At 53.8% G+C, this 18,427-nt stretch overlaps 1 protein-coding gene across 2 annotated transcripts in view; it reads right to left on the bottom strand.

The window, feature by feature from the left end:
* The window catches only part of EDAR (ectodysplasin A receptor), a 33,315-nt gene extending 15,795 nt beyond the window's left edge, over positions 1 to 17,520 (bottom strand). The window contains exons 1-6 of one of the 2 annotated variants that reach the window (XM_087863223.1): positions 17,392 to 17,520; positions 16,547 to 16,669; positions 15,599 to 15,780; positions 7,955 to 8,040; positions 1,690 to 1,776; positions 9 to 137 (exon numbers count right to left, since the gene is read on the bottom strand). In XM_087863223.1, the coding sequence (XP_087719349.1) occupies positions 9 to 137; positions 1,690 to 1,776; positions 7,955 to 8,040; positions 15,599 to 15,780; positions 16,547 to 16,669; positions 17,392 to 17,478 (694 nt within the window). In that variant the 5' untranslated portion in view covers positions 17,479 to 17,520. The remainder of the gene's footprint in view (positions 1 to 8; positions 138 to 1,689; positions 1,777 to 7,954; positions 8,041 to 15,598; positions 15,781 to 16,546; positions 16,670 to 17,391) is intronic. The other variant, XM_045771822.2, reaches the window with a different exon arrangement.
* Positions 17,521 to 18,427: the final 907 nt, after the last annotated feature.

The following is an 18,427-nucleotide window of genomic DNA, read 5'->3' as shown; positions in this document are numbered from 1 at the left end:
GCAGTCACCTGGAGCAGAAGGCTTCGTCTTCATGACGTAGAACATGATGATGAGGACAATGGCTATGGCCATGATGAAGATAGTGGACATGGCAATGATCAGGGCCGTGGCCAGGTGCCCTTGGCCTGAGAGCTCTGCTGGAGGCGGGGAGAGAGGGCAACACAGGGCTCAGGACTCCTACAGGTACCCCTGAGGCCTGCAGAGGCCGCCCTCCAAGAAGACCATGGTGCCTGTGGCAGGAGACGCTTCCAGGGGACCCTCAGAATCCCACACCCTTGCTTAGCCTCAGAGCTAAACCTTACAGGTTCGCCTTGGCCATCATGTCAGGACTGCCTGGGAGCTCCCCTGGCTGGTCTTAATGGAGGCTGATCCAGACTCATCTGGAACACCAAGGCTTAGGCTTGCTCAGTTGTTCCTAAGGTGCTTGCTTTTGGTGCTACTACTTGGGGAACCCTGGGCGAGTTGGGGTGCAGAGAGGAAGAAGCCCACGAGCAAGTGTCCTGAAGACAGTTCCATCCAAGCAGAAGTCACCTCTGAGGGCCAGAGATTCTGTTTTTGGTTTGGCGCTATCCTGTGTCTCATGCAATTTCAGACTAAGCGTCGTAATCAGACTCGCAGGGCAAAGGTGGTGCAGGGGCTGCCGCGCACCTCTTCCTCTGTTCCTCTGTTCTGTCACCCCCACCACGGGGTTCCCTTCCCCAGGGGGCTCTCGCTGGCTTCCTCAGTAATGCCTGCCCTTGACACGTACAATGCCCTGATGCTTATTCTCATTCTCTGAAATAACAAACAGGATTCTGGTCCTCGTGAGGCAGGATCCCGGTGATCCACCATTCCCACGGGAAAGGGACAAGATCTAAAGCACTGGGGACCCACTGAAGGAGGCAGCAGCCGTTTTGGAAAGAGGCACCAGAGCTCGTAGCCCCAGCGCTGCCGGTTTCCACGCCTGTCCTCCTGGCTGGGATGTGTCTGCAAGAAATCATCATTCGGATGCCAGGTATGGCTGATAGAAAGGCTTTCATATTCGCTGTGTTGTGTGCTATTCCCGGCCCCCACGCAGGGCCTGGTGGAAATGAGACTGGTCTATCCTAGCAAAGTCTTCTTGCTTTGATGCTCTGTGAATGTGCAGGAGGGTCGGGTTTGGGGGGCGATGCCAAGGCTAGCGTGCTGAGTGCACTGTGGGACTCTGAAGGGCCCTTGAACCTCTCTGAGACCTGGGCCTTAAATATGCTTAAATAATGGGTGGCACTGAAACTGCCAGATGGCAGGAGGGACCAGTGTGAGGCCTCCATCTGAGAAAGACAGGGGCCTCCACCCTCCTCAAAGCCTTTCCATCTCTAAGGGATTAGGGAGCAAAATGTAGTTCTTGAAAATGAATACTAAAGCTGATCTGAAAGCCAGCAACAGAATGGCTGCTGCCATCAGGCCCAGCCATGGCCAGGAAGCTTCTTCTCCACCGCCCAGCCGCCTGCACCCTGAGCACCACCCTGCCGCACCAGGAAGGTGCCTTTCTCGCCAGGGCGCCCAGGCAGAGGTCGCTGCCACTCCTCGCGGAGCTCACGACCAGCTTCCTGCTACTGGGGGCACCGAAGAGTCCCACTGCCATTCCTCATAGCTGCTTCCAGCCTCCCTCTTCGCTTTCATTCAGGCCCCTTATTTGCAGCTGGCCAGCTGCAGAAGCACAGTCCTTACCTTTGTGGGCGTGCTGGAAGGGAGAGAGGGTGCTGCTGCCAGAGGTGCTGGGGAAGTTGGCAGAGACTCCGGAGCTGGCTCCTGCACCTGCGAGGGGAACCCAGTCACCGTGTGTGCCCCGGGATGACCTGGACAAGCCCCACCTTCCAGGACGGAAAGCAAGGTGCAGCCGCAGAGCCAGGCATCTAGAATTCTAGATTACACGGGCACTGCAGCGGGGGCAGCGGGACAGGGGGACATTTTCATTTCTTAGCATGTTTCATAATCCCTAAAGAGCACTCTGACCTCCCAAACGCTTTTCTTCAGGAAGAAGACACATAGGTAAATCTGCTAAGACTAAACAGGGGTGCCTCACCAGCTCAATTTTTCTATGAACAGAGGTAAAATATATGCCATCTACAGAGATGAGAAAAATTCGTATATATGCAAAAGTATTGGGGGAAAATAAAGCTTGAGAAATTTCTTCAATTACATAAAACAGGAATGCATTTTTAATACTTTTTCTAGTTATAAAAGTAATATGTGCCATTTTTAAAAATCGGGAGAAAATGGGAACACAAGAAAAAATAGAAGAATCACTGACAGCCTCGCTCCCTGAGGTTGACAATCTGGTGTGTTTTCCTTTAGGATTTTCCTGTGATTCACTTTTTTAAATACTTGTGACCAAACAGTCTAAGAGCAGAGAAGAACTCTGCCTTCCCTCAAAATTGTGACTCATAAAACTTCCCTTCTCTATTTAAAAAGTATCACTTAACAGAGTTGAAATGGAAGCTGGTTTTGTAACCAATCAAGTCCCTAAGAAATTGTTTGTTCTGCCACAGAAAACACAATGTTCTGAGGGTCAACCTTCCTTTAGGCGGGACTTGAGTTTTGCTGTTGATAAATCCTATTTCAGATATGCTTCCTTCTGTCTCACTTTTGTCTGTCCTGTGCTGGAGTAATTCGTGAAAGTGGGCTTGCACACTTCCAAGTAAGGGCAGGTGAGCTGGCCTCCCCAAAGCCACACACGTGGTCCCTGCAGCCAGCCCAGCAAGGAGGAGTGGCGCTGACTCGGGGACCTTGGTCAGCCGGCCTCTAGCATCCGTGAGAACTGTCTGTAACAGGGAGGTTTTCTTGTTTTTTTCTTTTTAGGTTTTATTTATTTGTCAGAGAGAGAGAGAGAGAGACAGAGTGAGCATGTGCACAAGCAGGGGGAGCGGCAGGCAGAGGGGGAAGCAGGTTCCCTGCTGAGCAAGGAGCCCAGTGTGGGACTCGATCCCAGGACCCTGGGATCATGACCTGAGCCGAAGGCAGCTGCTTAACCGACTGAGCCACCCAGGTGCCCCCAGGGACATTTTCTTTAAGCGAAGCTTCTCGGGAAAAGCCACACTCTGTGACTGGTATCTGTAAAGCCACCTGTGCACACAGCATGGGGCAACTCAGGAGATGGGACCACAGCCAATCTGGTGAGGAAAGTCCTGCTGAATAAGCCACACACCTGTGTCCAGTAAGTAGACAAGGTCGCGGGAGAGCAGGGCTAGAAACATCTGCTCCTTACACCCTTTAACAAACAGAAATCTCTGCAAATAAAATAGAGGGAGGCTTGGGAGGGTACAGGGACAGGCTGAGGACTGGCTCCCAGGGTAACTGCACTTCTGTGAGGTGTCGTAGGTCTCAAAGCTGGCCTGTCTGTCACTTGGGTTGGCCAGGAATTTAACTGTTGGCTGCTGGCTGAGAAATGTCATCTGCAGGCTCTTTAAACCACACACCTACCTAGGCAAGCACTGAGGGGTGTGAGGCACACACCCTCCTCATCAGCCCCAGGACGGGGCTGGCCTGGGAGCCTAGGAAGGCTTGTTGGCCAGGCCAGCATGGGAGCTGCTGGTGCCAGCCTGCCACCCTCCCAGCCCACGCTTGGAGCAATCTTGCTAAGTCAGAGCCCTCAGCACCAGAGGCGTCTCCTCTCTGGCGATCTGCTGCTTCTGGAGCCCAGGGACCTAGCTTATCTGGAGCTCCTGGCCTTGGCCCCTTCACCTGGTCTCTGTCCCCTGCGGGGCTGCCTCATATGTGGACACTGATGGGCCCACAGCACCGCAAGATGGACGGAGCAGTTGGAAGCAGGAACGCTGTTGATGGCAGCTGGAAGGGGCAGGTCTCCTGCTTCCTCTGTGGGGCCTTCCTGTGCCTGCGCTTCCCTGGGAGTGGCCCTGCTGGTGTCCAGAGCTTAGAGAGGTTTCTTTGCCTTTCTGGAGGACAAAGAGAAGCTTTCTCATGCCCCTCACCCCCAAACTCATGACAACTCTCTGCTTTTCCATTTAGCCTTCTAGCCTTCTCCCCTGGCCTCAGAACCAGTGGGCTCTTGGGAGGTGCTGGTGGGAAGGTTCCCCCCCGCCCACCGTCCCAGTGAGGGCTGTGTGCACGTGGCCAGCCCTGGGGCTGGAGGCTCTGCCATGTGCACCTCACAGGCCACGCGGCTCCCCTCCACTGTGGTAAGGGAGACTTCAACAGCATCCCCTCAAGTGGGAAAAGTGACATGGGGCATAGCTTCAAGCAAAACCTGCTTTCCTTTTTAAAAGCAAACACGACACTGAAAACAAAGCTAATCTATCTGTTTGGTAAGGGACTTAAGGGAGCTTAAGCTATCCCTCAGGGAAAAAAAATACCCGTGGGCTCTGTTTGTGGATTTGTCATCTTTGTCTCTTCTTGCCCCTTTCTGCCAGGGCTTGCCGGCCAAGGCTGGGTGACAGAGGCTGGGGTTGGGGGCCCACGTGTGCCCAGGCCTGTGGTCCAGGGAAAACAATGAGAACAGCCTGGCTGCACATAGACTTCGCGCGATGCCTTTGCGCCTGGCTGGCAGGGCTGCTCCCACGGCGCCGTCCGCAAACACTGCGTGCAGGCCAGCACGCGTCACTAATGCACACCTCCCCACCCCCAACGGGTGGCTCCCGTCCTCGCTCAGGTGGAAAGCAGGGCCGTGCCTCCACCCTGGTGCACTAGACATTTTCCCTAACTGAGCTCCAGCCAGTGTCAACTAACAGCCCTGGCTGCAGGTGCAGGGCGGGGTGTGCTCTGTTGTTCCGTGATGCCTGAGCCAACGGAGAGAACGTTCTGTTCTGAGCACATCCCAGGGTGAGAGGGAGGGTGAGCAGGAAGACCGCATGATTAGAGGTCTATCTCCGTGGGCAGGTGCCCTGAGCACGGCATGCCACGGCCACCAGGTCCCTGCTCGGCAAGTTCCCTGTTCCAGGTTCCGCTCTGGTCTAATGAGTATTTGGTGTCTGGGCAGTTTCCTTCCGCTCCAACATGAGCCCTGTGTTTTGGGTTCATTTGGACTCCTTGGAACGGATCATTGGATGAAAATGTTCTTCAGTTGTTGTTTCTGTTGGGTGGTCGACTACTGATCCATCTTACCCTGCGTAAGCTCCCCCTGGAGCCTAGCTCTAAGCAGAGAGGCGGTCCTGCAGGATAGGAGTAAGGGAGGCCTGATGAAGACTGTCGTCCTAGAAACTTGACGTGAATTTCCACACAAAGTCTACATTAAAACCAAAGTACGTGGGGCTTGGCTCTGCCTCGCTCATGGGTGTGTTCGCGGCAGCACTGACTTGGGACAGTAGGTACGGGAGGGGCAGGGCTCCGCACTGTGTTCGTCCACCTTCCTCAAGAGGAATTTGAGGACTCTGAAGTGTGGGGCTTAATGCAGGAATACTTCTATTCAGTGCGACGACAGGATTTACGGGGCCTTTGAGGTTTGTTAATCCACACAATTTATAAATATGCCATATGTATTAAAGACTGCTGGGATTCTCTGCACGGGGCAAGCAGGTTGGATTTTCAGGAGTGATTTGTTTATTGGTTCTTAGGGTAGTTGAGGAGTGTGCTCCCAGGCGGCTGCGTTGGCCCAGCGCCCCCCAGTGGCGGATCCTGGAACAACGGGCAGAGCCATTCCAACCTGGCTGCTCAAAGTGAGGTCCCTGGGGAACTTGCTGGAAATGCAGTCTGGGAATCCACCCCAGACCTGCTGCACCAGGATCTTTCTTAACAGGCTTGGTGACAGGTGTATGCATTCAAGTTTGAGAAACCCTGTGTTAGAAACAGCTGGCTGCTGGCATTTGGGGACGCCAAAGCTTCACATTTGAATCACTGTTGGGCATCGCACGATGGCATCTGAATGAAACTTGCCACAGCTTTCCTGAGCAGACTTTTCCAAAAGGTGAGTCCATCCTGGGCCTGACACAGGGCTTGGTGTCATAATAAAAATGAAGAGGAGTGAAAATAAAAGCAATGACGATGGGACAAGTGAGTCCACAGGCCCAGAGCTTCCTCACTGCTCCCTCCAACGCTCTGTGAGAGAGGGCTCCTGCCAGCTGGGTCCCAGGGGAGCTGAGGGAGGACAGGAGGTCAGCATGGGAGGTGCAGCCTGCATGGGTCCAGGAGACCTGGGGTGGAGCCATGCTTAGTCGCTGGGCTGTGAAGTTGCCACCTGCTTCCTGAGTGCTGTGTGTGACACTACAGCAGACACTTCATACGCTGACATGCCATCCCAACCCCACTACATCTCCTGAGAGAGAGATCCACATTTTAAGGGTGGGGAAACTGAGGCACAAAGTTAAGTAACTTTCCCAAGAGGGGACACTCATAATGAAGCCCAAATCTGAAGCCACACCATCTCTTCCTCGCTATGACACTCGAGGCCCTGACCCAGGCAGGGCTCCGTGCACCATATCACCCGACAAGGCCCAGCTGGTCGCCTCTCCCCATATACCGCACAGACACACAGAGGTCTGGTGGCTTGCACCCTGACTCTAGGTTTCGGTGGTTTTGCTGGCTTTTTCTAGGAATGCCATGCATTTGCTATGAGGTCTTACCCGGAGCGGGTTTTCAGTTAAGCAATTCAGGGCTAGGGGTTAGGGCGGGGATGCACTCCTTCTCGAAGTGTCTGGGGCTCAGGGGCTTTGCTTTCTCTCCCCGTGTAATGGCGCCCACTGTCGGATGGCAAGAGGAGGGAGGTGCCCCTCCAGCCGGCCAGGTGGTTATGGAAGTCCCACACAGGGACAGATCTTGCGTGGGAGCTCTTTTTCAGGTTCCACAGGCAAAGAGCCTTTTCAACCCGGGTGGGGAGTGCCTGACATCTTCTCAGTGAGGACTCCATCCAGAACTATCCGGTACTGAATTGGCTGGGATTCCCCAGCAGGAGACAGTGGCACAGCAGCTGATTCACCACAGGACCTGCTGGCAGCCTGGAGCCCGTGGGCCTCCTCTAATTTGTGAATTAATGAGCATGCGGCTGGTACAAAGCTCCTCTTTAAAGACACGCAAATCCATACTGCCGGTGCTCTACTGAAGCAATCCAGCAAGAGGGGGCGACGCCCCCCACCAGCCCTGCCACATGCTCACCTGGCTACCTCCTCCCCCCGAACCCAAAGGTGAAGGAGAGGGAGAGGTGGTTCCCCTCTCTTTTTGCTCTCCTTCCCCACTTCCCACCATTCCTAAGGGGCAGGCCTTGTTCTGTTCTCCAGGGCAGGATTATCGTGAGCACATGGGGTGGGGGCCTTACGGAGAGCTGGGAGAGGCAGGGTCCCCGCACAGCCCCTCTTCTGCCCTGCAGTGGGAGTGGGGTTGGGGGAGAGCAAGGAAGGACCCCTGCAGCCCAGGGACCAGCTGTCCGCCCACCCACCTCCATGGTGTCTCTCCAGACCACAGCTCCAAGCGGCCACACACTACACTCTCTACAGCAGAGTTCCCTTCCTTACAGATACATGCAGTGAGAATCAACCAGAATGAAAATGGGAAAGAAAGAGCCTACGGCAGGACTCTGAACTCGTGAGCCTCACTGCTCACGTGGGCTTCGTGGAATCCAGTTCATTCACTGTGACCACTCCTCACCTTTCCCTTGGCCTTATCTGGTTTGAAAACACATATACACTTACACTTACAATCATCTAGCGCTTTGCAGGACTTTGCAAAACACCTTGGCAACTGTGATCTCATTGGTTTTTCCAATAATTGCATGGGGGGGGGGGTTCAGGTTTTGGCACCCGTATCACAGATGAGAAAACTCGCACCAGGTGGCAGGTGACTGACCTAAGTCATTTCCTAAGCTCAGCTATAGCAAACCTCCCTGCAGGGACCTGCACCTGGCTGGCCAGCCCACAGGGGCATTTTTCGTTTTGCCTTTGCTGTACTTCATCTGTCCAGGTACTGGGACGGGCTTCCTTCTCCAACCCCAGGTAATGAAACATACAGTGTGTGAGCAGTACCGTTCTGATGGAAGGACAAGAGCACTCACATTCCTTGGTGTTGGGGGGTGCCAGGAGGCAGGAGTAGCAGACCATGCCGTAGATGTTCCTGGGTCTGTTTTCCAACATGTAGTAGCTGCAGGGAGGGAGAGACAAGACAGAGCAGACGGGTGAGCCGGGCGTCACCACAAGCAAAGACTGACCACTTGGCATGCCCATGATTTAGGCATGCTCCAAGCATCACCAAAGTCAGGAGCAAGACATATGCCGTGGGAGTCAGGAGCTCTCAGAGACAGCAGCCCATTTTGACCACTGAGTTTCCTTGGGAGTTTTCAGCATAACTTGAAATGGAACATTCTTTTTCCAATATTTTGGGCCACTTTGGGCCTTTTAATCTCTTCTCCTGTTTGGTCCTTTTCACTGATGGATTTGCTCAGTGTGTGTGAGCGATCATCATCTTCACCCACATCAGTCCCTTGAGTACCTGCCAGGAGAACTGATTCACTCTCTGGGTGTCCCAGCCAGTGAGCCAGAATCCCCTGGAGGAGGAGCACCCCCTGACCCAGCGAGCGGCTGTCTCAGAGCCTCTAGCCTGGTGGAATTACTGGCAAATGCGTCTATGAGCCCCTAGGACGCTGGCACCTCCCCGACCTCCCGCACACCTGCTGAGATTGGACAGAGCTGGCCGCAGCGGACAGAAAGACAGCAGCAGTATCTAGAGAGGTCAGTGCAGAAGGCCTTCGGTGTGGCCTGACATACAACCAGGTCTTAACTGAGATTCCTCTGCTTCCCCCTCATAAGCACCTGACCCAGACACTGCCCAAGGGCAAAGGCTTACTCTGGGGCTGCACATATAGAAGGAAAAGGACAAATCATTCACAGTAAGACGTGAAGTCCTTTCCCCCCGTAGATGCCATGTCTGTCGAGCTTCCCAGTGTCAGTGTGCCAGCCTCGGTGACCATGCCAGCTCTTAGAACGCCCTCCCTGCAGAGCTCTGCACCCTGGGTCAGAGCTCTCTGCAAAACCTGCCACCCCGTCGACCCAGCAGTCCTCGCTTCCGGTGCTCACAGCTCCGGCTCCTTTCCACCTGCAGACTTTGGCACTTCTCTTGGCGTGTGCCTGCTTTCCATAAACACACGTTCGGCGGTGATCATGGAGCCATTTATCACATCATGAGAGGTCGATTAAGTAACATGAGCTGGTGCCAAAGTTTTCCCTCATTATAATTCAAGAGATGAAAAATCCCTCTCCACTATTGGACTTTTCCATGGTTAGTTTTAATCTCTTTTTTTATTAGCTGTGCACACGCAGGCCCCTACTGATGGTAGGGTAGGTGGCAGTGTGGCAGGAGTGCTGGGGGGGGGGGGATGTCTTTGGACTCCAGCTGCCATAACCTGGACGATTATCAATAACATTATGATCATAATTGCCTGCCCTTCCTCAGGGCCTTTTATCCTCAGATCCCTGTGTATCTCATAAACATTAATTAACCAATCTCAAAACACCCCTCAGAGAAGCCACAACAGCCAGTTTTCCAGTTAAGTCTTCTGGAAAAAGCCTCTCTCAAACACACACTCTGCCACCCTCCAGAAGCTATCTGTGCCTGGGACGCAGGAAGTGACAGTGGGGCCGACGGTGCATCTGCTCCTAGGACGTGGCGCGTGTCTGTGTGTGGCCTCACGAGGGTGACCGGCTCCAGGCCAGCCCCCAGATTCTCGCACCCAGACCCAGCGCTGGCACTTGGGCCTCTGAGTTACCCCTCACCTCCACCGCCAGCAGTCTTCTGCCAGGTCGGGACTGTCTCTGCATCTGGCCTGGGAGCCCCTCAGGGCCAGCCTCGTTCGTGTCTGTATTCCTGGTACTTGTGCTGGGTACTGAGGAAGGACAGTTTTAGGCCAACGTTGGTTGGAAACATAAATAATGAGACAAAGTTCTTCTCCACGCCTGGGGGCCAGTCTGTTGCCCCTCCTCCGCACATGGCTCCCTCTCGCTCTCACCTCGAGCGGTTCTGTCTGCCTCCCTCGGGGGCTCTCCACAGCCGCAGCTCGGCCTCCTGTCCTCACCATGCATCTGGACCAAGCGGTGTGACGTATTAAATAACTTAGCCAAGAAACAAAATATTGAAAGGCTATACATCTAAAAAATAAGCTGGCCCCGGGCGGCCGCTGTGGGATGGCACCGCCTGAGTTGGTGTGTCAACTCCCTCACACATGTCCCGGCAGGACATTCTCAAGTGTGAGAGTGTCCTCTTCAGGGCCAACGTCAGCAGCTCCTGCTGGAGCTCGCATCCACAACTCCCATCCTGGCTACGCAGGAGCCCAGAACAACTGTCTGGGCGCCTCTCTCCGACGGGGTCCCCGCAGCTTGAAGCTGGGTGTTCACGCAGGGCTCCGTGGCCCTGCAAGAGACTACTGGTCCCTCTGTCTTTCCGTACAGGCCTAATTTCCTACACTTCCATCCATGTTTACACTTTTCTTAGTTCTTTTTTGGTTTTTTCCTCAAAGGTTGATTAAGGTAAGTAGACCAAAATAAAAGTGAGTTTAAATGGGGCCTCTAGAGGTTCCTGGGTGGCTCAGTCAGTGAAGCAGTCCCCTTTGGCTCCTGGGATGGAGCCCTGAGTTGGGCTCTCTGCTCAGCAGACAGCCTGCTTTGTCCTCTCCCTCTGCCCCTCCCCTGCTCATGCTCTCTCTCTCTCTCAAATAAATAAATAAATAAATAAATAAATAAAATCTAAAAAAAAAAATGGGCCTCTAGAATCATCTATGAAGTGACCGACTTCCTCCATGTCAATAGATGATAGATTTCCCCCAAAGATTTCCTTTCCTAAGCTCATAATGGATACCACCGAGCCATTGGATGCTCCGTCTTCCCACACAATGTGGCATGTAGAACCGTGTTCTTCACCTGGTCCTCCAACCGCCCCAGAATGCCTTATTTGAAGGGAGTAGATGCCAAGTGGAAGCCAGCCAGCAGAAGGTGAGAGGGCCACAGCCAGCTGTGGGTAAGATGATGCCCTGGCAGGGGCGGAGGCAGGCTATGCAATGCAGCCTTAGCTGTCTTCCTCTTCTCCTGTTTTGGTTCCTGGTCCTCCCACACAGCCTTTCTCAACAGGAAAGCCGTGTGTGCTCACTGTTCTGCCAGCCTCTCGGCCACATACTGATGCACAGCAGAGAGGGCAAAGAAGAAGGAGAGCGTGCCTGCCAAACCACAAGGGGGCCGGGGCCAAGGCAACCTGTGGCGTTAGGAAGACAACTCTGAGGCGGCCTGCATTGCGGCCTGGCAGCCACACGAACTCAGGAATGAAAACAGCCTTTTACTGAGCAAACAGTGCCAGCTTACCGAAACTCCTTGTAATCCTCCCTGTGACACAGCATGAGAGCTTTATTTGTTCCCTAGACCTAGGGTGTGTAACAGGAGGTGGGAGGCCCTGGGGTCCTCCCCTGACAAGCACCAAGCTCCACAGAGCCCGTAGGAGGAGGCTGGGGGACCGGAGATAAAGTAGGGGCCTTTTGTGGCAGTGGCCTTGGGGGTTGGGAGTGACAGGGCCAAACTGGAAACAAACTACATCTTCGCATCCGCGGAGCAATGTGAGGACACACTGAGATGCAAGTTGAATGTGTCTCCTGCACAGCGGCCTTCGCCCACTCAGCCAGTGTCCTGGGGGCCGCAGACAAGGTATGAAAGAAGCGGGTCACTATTTTCATGGAGCAGGGAGGGAGTTACTCAAGACTTTAGAGCTGGGAAGACCCTTTTAAGAGTATAGATGTCAGCCTCCCCACTAATTCTACAGATGGTTATCCTTATCTTTTGAAGCCTTCTAGAGGCAGCGTGCTCACAACCATTCCACTGGGAATCCTCCTTCTGGGAAGTGTGTGAGGGCCAAGGAAATTGCCTTCACTGCCACAGAACAGCCTTTCTGGTGACCAAGCTGGCACCTGCCTACCGGACAAGGTCATGTACTGCGTTGGTCCCGGGGCTGTGCTTTCTGGCTAGAAAGTCTCTGTGGATCTAGGTAAGAACAAAACAGGCTGCTCGAAGTTCATAATCACTGCCCCTTTTAGATCATCGGGAATAATACAATGGCTGAATCTCCCAGACCACTGTGGGATGCACGCATGGTCTGGGCCACGGCTGCAGGGCTGGGTCAGAGCAATGCTGTGGGCAAGGCTCCGTTCTGCACCTACCCTTGCTCCCCCTCTGTGAAGCTGCCTCACTGGAGGAGCCTGTCTGCACCAGCGGCTCCCACACCATTCATGCAGAGATGACCTCCAGATCCAACCTGAGATTCATACCCGTTTATCCATCTAAGTGTCAGATACATTGGTCTGGATGTTACAACCACCTCAAATGCATACATACATCCTCCATCTTCCCTCCACCCTCCCTCCAATAATCCTAATCCTCCTGTATCCCACCTCTTAGCAAATGGCATCACTGTCCACACAGCTGGCCAAGGCCGACATCTGAGCTTCCTCTTCAAGATCTCCTTCCCCACACCCCACATGCCCACTCCAATCAGCTCTATCTATCTTCCAATGAACTCTCAAATTTTTCCTCTCTCTCCAACTTCCAAGGCTCCCATCTTGCCCCCGTTCTCACGATGCCCCTGGGCTCCCATGTCTTCCCTACGCAGCACATTTTCCTCACTGCTGCCGAGAGGATTATTCCAAGGTGCTGCCCAGCTGTGTCCTGTACAAGCTTAAACTCTGCCTAGTGGCCTGCTTCAGCATCGAGCTACAGACCAGTGTCTTCAGCACCATTTTCCAGAGCCATTTTCTCTCTGGCCCCCGCCCGCCTCGCTGGTTTCTCCACACCCCCACGGGTGCATGTGCTGTGCTACCACGGGGACCCGCAGCTCCACATCCCATCAGGTTGCTTGCCCCTTTGAGCTTTGCCCCGAACATCTTAGAGAGCTCTGTCCTAATTCTTAGCCTGACTAACTCCCACCATTCCAACGTCACCCTGAGAAGTCTTCTGAGACCCCTCCTGACCCACCTCCCTAACCCCGAAGGGAGGGGTCCTTCCTGGACTAGAACACCGTGTGCGCCTACCACACTATGCTGTGATTACTGATTTTCTTGTCTCACTCCCTCATGTCAAAGAGGAACCGTGTCTTTCCTCTTTGCCTCACTAGCGCCTACCCGGTAGGCTCTTAATTTATGCTAGGCTGCGAATGTCAGGTCAGCTTCCCACACTGAGAGGCTCTCAGAGGAAGTTGAGATTTTGAAAAGAGGATTATTTGCTTTCCAAGGTGAACACGGCAAGGGGTGTATGCTTTTCCTCGGCACACCTATAGTCAGTCCGTGGAACTCTGCCTTTCTTTCATGAATTATGTATCTGCACCAATAAAAACTGGTGAAGGTGAGGTTCCAGGAAGCATACACATTCTCAGAGCCTAATTCTACCCGCCTAATGGGAAGATCATACTGAATTTCTCTCATTCAAGCACAGCAGCTGTGCAGAGAAGTCTCTCAATGGACGCTTGTACCATTCACTGGGTGGGAATGCCTCGATTCTGCTTCTTCTAACATGTTCCTTCTGGTGGAGCCCCTACAACACAATAACCTCGACAACTAGATTAGAGACTGTCGGCTACAGAACTTTGTCTTTATCGTATTCTTTAAGAGAACAGTCTAACGTCTTCCTTAGGTATAGCTACCTGCTTTTTTGCATATTGAAAAATAAAGCTCTGCAATAAGGTTCCCTTGCTTTCTTTATTCATTTGACCAATGTGTTTGAATCACATGCTGTGTCAGGGACACTGACGTGGGGTTGTCAAGCAGATATTTGGAAAAGCAGGTCTGTAGCTCTGGAGGTAGGTCTGAACTGAAGACAGAAAACTGGAGAGAACAGGGGTGGGGGACGGTCACCGGCAGAAAGATGGTGGTGGAAGCCATGGGAATCAATGCTTCTCTGTAGCAAATTTGAACTAAGGTTAATTTCTGCAAGTTTGTAAGATCTCCTCATTTTAAAGAATTATTCACTTCCAATCTATTCTGAGGTTGGCGGGTCTATCTGCCTTCTTTGTATTTCCTTCTTCTTATAGACTAATGCCTCATGTTCTTATTTAAATATAGCCTTCTTACTTTCTTCCTTCTCTTAATTCAGTATAGTGATCCAGAAAGATAATGTGCACAAATGGGTTGCAAAGTATAGTGTGTTATTCAAAATACCACTACTACCACGACCACCACCACTTCTATTATCACCACTGCCATCATCACCAGCATTGCCTCCATCATCAGCACCTCTATCATCACCATCACCACTTCCATCATCACCACCACTGCCTCCATCATCAGCACCTCCATCATCACCATCACCATCATCACCACCAGTGCCTCCACCATCACCACTGCCTCCATCATCACCACCAGCACCTCCATCATCACCACCACTGCTTCCATCATCAGCACCTCCATCATCACCATCACCATCATCAGCACCAGTGCCTCCACCATCACCACTGTCTCCATCGTCACCACCATCATCATTAACACCACCTGCCTCCATCATCACCACCATCACCTCCATCATCACCACCGCTGCTTCCATCATCACCACTGTCTCTACCACTATCACCACCACCTCCATCACCACCTCCATCATCACTACCACCTCCTCCATCATCACCACCTCCATAATCACCATCACCACCTTCGCCATCAACATCACCGCCTCCACCATCACCACTGTCTCCATCATCACCACCGCTGCCTCCATCATCAGCACCTCCATCATCACCATCACCATTGTCATCACCACCACTGCCTTCATCATAACACTATCTCAATCACCATCATCATCACCACCGCCTCCATCATCACCACCACTGCCTCCATCATCATCACCTCCATCATCACCATCATCACCACTGTCTCCATCACCACCATCACCACCTCCATCACCACTACTACCACCACCACCTCTACCACCTATATCACCTCTACCACCAAGTGGCCTTTGTCACTGCTTTGTTTTTATCTGTAGCCCTTGCAAGTACTGTGCTGTGTGGCCACTAGAGGGAGGCAGCAGCAAGAGCCATGGCTTGGTAGATCCTGGGTGTCCAGGCTGCGCTTCCTCTCCCAGGCAGAACTTGCTAATGTGTCCTGCCTGTCAGAAGGAAGATTTTATCTTTCTGTCTTTCAGACTAACTACATTTTCACTTTGCTTTTTTTGGGAAAACTTTTGATACATAACAGAATTGTGGTGGAATTATAGGTACCACATGATTCACATATTCCTATTAATAGCTTTTACTCTCAGATTTTTCCAGAATACCAAAAACACTAGATTTATACAGTGTATTATACAGTGTATTAGTTTTCTCTTCTTCAAAGCATTCCACATGTGTTATCTTAAAGTATTCAACAATTTTGTTTGATTTGGGTTGTCAGAAGATACTATTATGATTATGACTAACATCCGCTGAAGAGACATGGAAGCTGAGCCCGGGTGGGCTGCCCCTCCTCCAGGTGGCAGGACTGGCCATCCTAGACCCCATGCTTCCTGACTCCAGACGGGTGCCCTCCCTCCCCACCCCCCGCCCCACACGGAGCTGCCTCTAGAACCAGCAGGAGTGACGCTACATTGTAGCCTGAGGTGCTCACGTTGCCTGGGGCCCCGCCAATGCAACATTCAGGGCTTTCTGCAGAAAGCATCCTGGGGTGAGGCCTGGTAGCAGCCATGCTTACCCAGGGAGACACGGTCCACACTCAGCATCATTCTCCATGTCCCCCGGCGTCAGCACGGTGGCCCGGAAGAAGCCCTCGCAGTCCTTATGGCGCCTGCATATCTGGTAGCCTCCTTTGGAAAACTTCTCCGCTGGGCAGGGGACACAGCCATAGTCCCCATCTTTGGTGCCATAGCCACAGGACTGGCCGAGGAACAGGACAGAGGAGCACAGGTGAGCACGCCAGCTGTACCTGCCGTACCTGCTGTCCTTGGGGGCACAGGCATACCAGGCACGCTGGGTGCATCGTACACACTGGGCACACTGGCTGTTTCCAGAAGCTTCTCTTGTTGGGCATTGGCTTCCTGACCTGTCCTAACTGCAAACCCCCTCTGCCTCCAACTCTGCTCCTTTCCCCAGTGCTCCTGGGCTTTGGACGCTGCCCCTCTCCCCAGGGTCCCTGAATACATTCAGCCAGCTAAAGGGACGATCTGCCAGTGACACAGCCCGTGGCTGTGGCGTTCTCGGCTCTCTGAAAGAACCCTGAATGCTGACGCTGGGGGCGTTTCTCTTAGCCCTTGACAACATGCTGAGCCTTTCCCGCAGGAGAGGGAGCGCGGCACTCAGGAGTCAGCCTGCCGTTCCTGCAGGACATCAGTCATGCCTCCGACTCGGATGTCCTGAAACCTATCAGATCGAGGTAGAGGAGGAAAATGGTTGTCCTCTAAAAAAAATGGAAACAGCTCCCGAGAAATCTGTTACAAATGCGCAGCCGTGTCCCTCGCCAGGGAAGCACTGTTCCTGCGCTCACCGCTGCTTAGACCCTTTAATCACAGTGCCTGAGGCCCACAGGCGACCAGCCTGATTTACCTTGGGGGCCACGCATAGAGCCACACACACGTGGCGGTGACACCACCCATGTGGCGGAGGAGAGCTCCCTGGGTCCAGGGGTGGCTGGCAGGGGACTTACCAGGTAGGGCTCCTCCCCCGGGCCACACTGTGGACACTCATGGCACAGCCCCGTGGTCTGGTTATAGTACTCATTCTCACCGCAGTTGGAGTACTCTGCTCTGGCCGAGCACAGCAGCGACACCTGCCACAAGAAAGGGCGTCCTTTTGGCCTCCGTGCTCCGTGGAGACACGCACGCTTACTTGGGTGAGCACCCTGGGCAGGCGCTGCAGGGGAAGGAGCCTGGGTGGGGGACCTGCTAGTCACTTGGCGCTCACATGGCGCCGGGTCCCAGTAACTGCAGCTAATAAGCCGGGCAGGCCATCCCGCTCCCTGCCACTGGCCTCACTGCTGGTCCCCTCACCCCTCCATCAAAACTCCATCCCATCTTTGAGGCCTGTTCCAAACTCCCTTCACCCAGGAAATCTTGCTCCCACCCTCCCCAGAGGAGGCGGCCCTCTTCCCGGAGGGTCTAGAACAGTGGGTTTCTGTCACATGCAGGCTCTGCTCTGCAAGAAGCCTGGGTCTTTCTCAGCGGTGGGACCCACAGGCACGGTGCTCGCCAACAGGCGCTGGGTTTTGTATATTGCAACACAAAGAAACATTTAAGGACCTTTCCATCCATGGAACCCCAGAAAGGGAGCCACCAAGAAGTCTAATTTGAACTGGGTGCCGCTCAGTGCTCTGCACCCTCAGAAGAGCCCAGTTGAAGGGGCTGCCAGCAGCATCAATCCCACTGTACAGCTGCACAGACTGACGCGGAAGAGGCCACGGAACCGGCCTCCGGTAGCATGCAAGGTAGAGGAGCTCCCATGGGCACCCCCTCCGGGGCCACTGTAGGTGCTCACAGGGTCAGGGGCACTTACCACCAGCACGGGGAGCCAGGGCATCCACTTGCAGTCTCCCGTGTGGGCCATCTGCTCCCGCTGCTTTGCCTGAAAGACACACTTCATAGCACCTTGGCACCGGCACGGCCTGAGCTGCTCTAGGATGGACCGGCCACGGCCCAGCCTCCACCCTCAGTCCGGCAGCCTCCACCATGTCCCACCGGGGGTGAGGGGCTTCCCCAAAAGTGGGGAAGGAAGCAAAGGTGGATTTTAAGCTGAGGCCTTGGCCCCTTGGGCTGACTCTGTCCACAGCCCTGCCAGTGTCACACCCACCCCAGGGAGAAAGCACCAGAGTGCGTGGGGGGCCTACTGTGGAACACAGGGCAGTGACCAAATGTTCACCCCCCCACAGCGTCTGAAGAAGCCTAGCTTTACACAGTGTAAAGGGGAGCTCCAGGCGGGGCCCAATCCTCTGGCTCCCGGGCATCCCTGGAGGTAGTGCCAGGACTCAGAGCCTGGCCCAGGCCCTCCCCACCCCATGCCCGCCCTCCCAGCCCCACTGTTAGGTTCTTCCTCTCCCTGTTGAGAACAGGCTGTGGTCAAAGTGGTTAAGGGAGTGCATGAGTCCAACCACTTCATTTTATAGCCAAGACAACTGAAGCCCAGAGGGTGTAGTGACTTGTCCAGGGCCACACAACCACTTAATGGACAGAGGGAGGCTATGGCCCAGGCATTCAGGTGCTTTCTCCAGTTCCTAAATCAATGCACTGCTTTGAAGGAGGAGGTATTGTGTGTCACCTTTCCATTGTCAGGGTGGGAGGCCTGTGTTTCTAACCGAAAGCAGTTTTACCTGCGAGCCTGACTGCACAAAGACAAGCGACGGGCCCTTGGGATCACCCACATCCCTCGGTTGCCACTGCCGCGTCACTGCTATTTCACTTTGACACTGGGGGTGAATTCCAGACAAAACAGCATGCCGTCTTCTAATGGCTGGGTTGTGTGAGGAACCTTCCAGAATAAACCATGGACTCAGACAGGAGTCAGACTGGGCCTTGGGAAGCACCTCCCAAGAAGA

Source organism: Ursus americanus, chromosome 7 (genome assembly GCF_024610735.1).
Source record: "Ursus americanus isolate L20-20 chromosome 7, mUrsAme1.1.p, whole genome shotgun sequence".
Lineage (NCBI taxonomy): Eukaryota > Metazoa > Chordata > Mammalia > Carnivora > Ursidae > Ursus > Ursus americanus.
The sequence above is the reverse complement of the archived record's forward strand: the minus strand, read 5'-3'. Positions and strand labels throughout refer to the sequence as shown.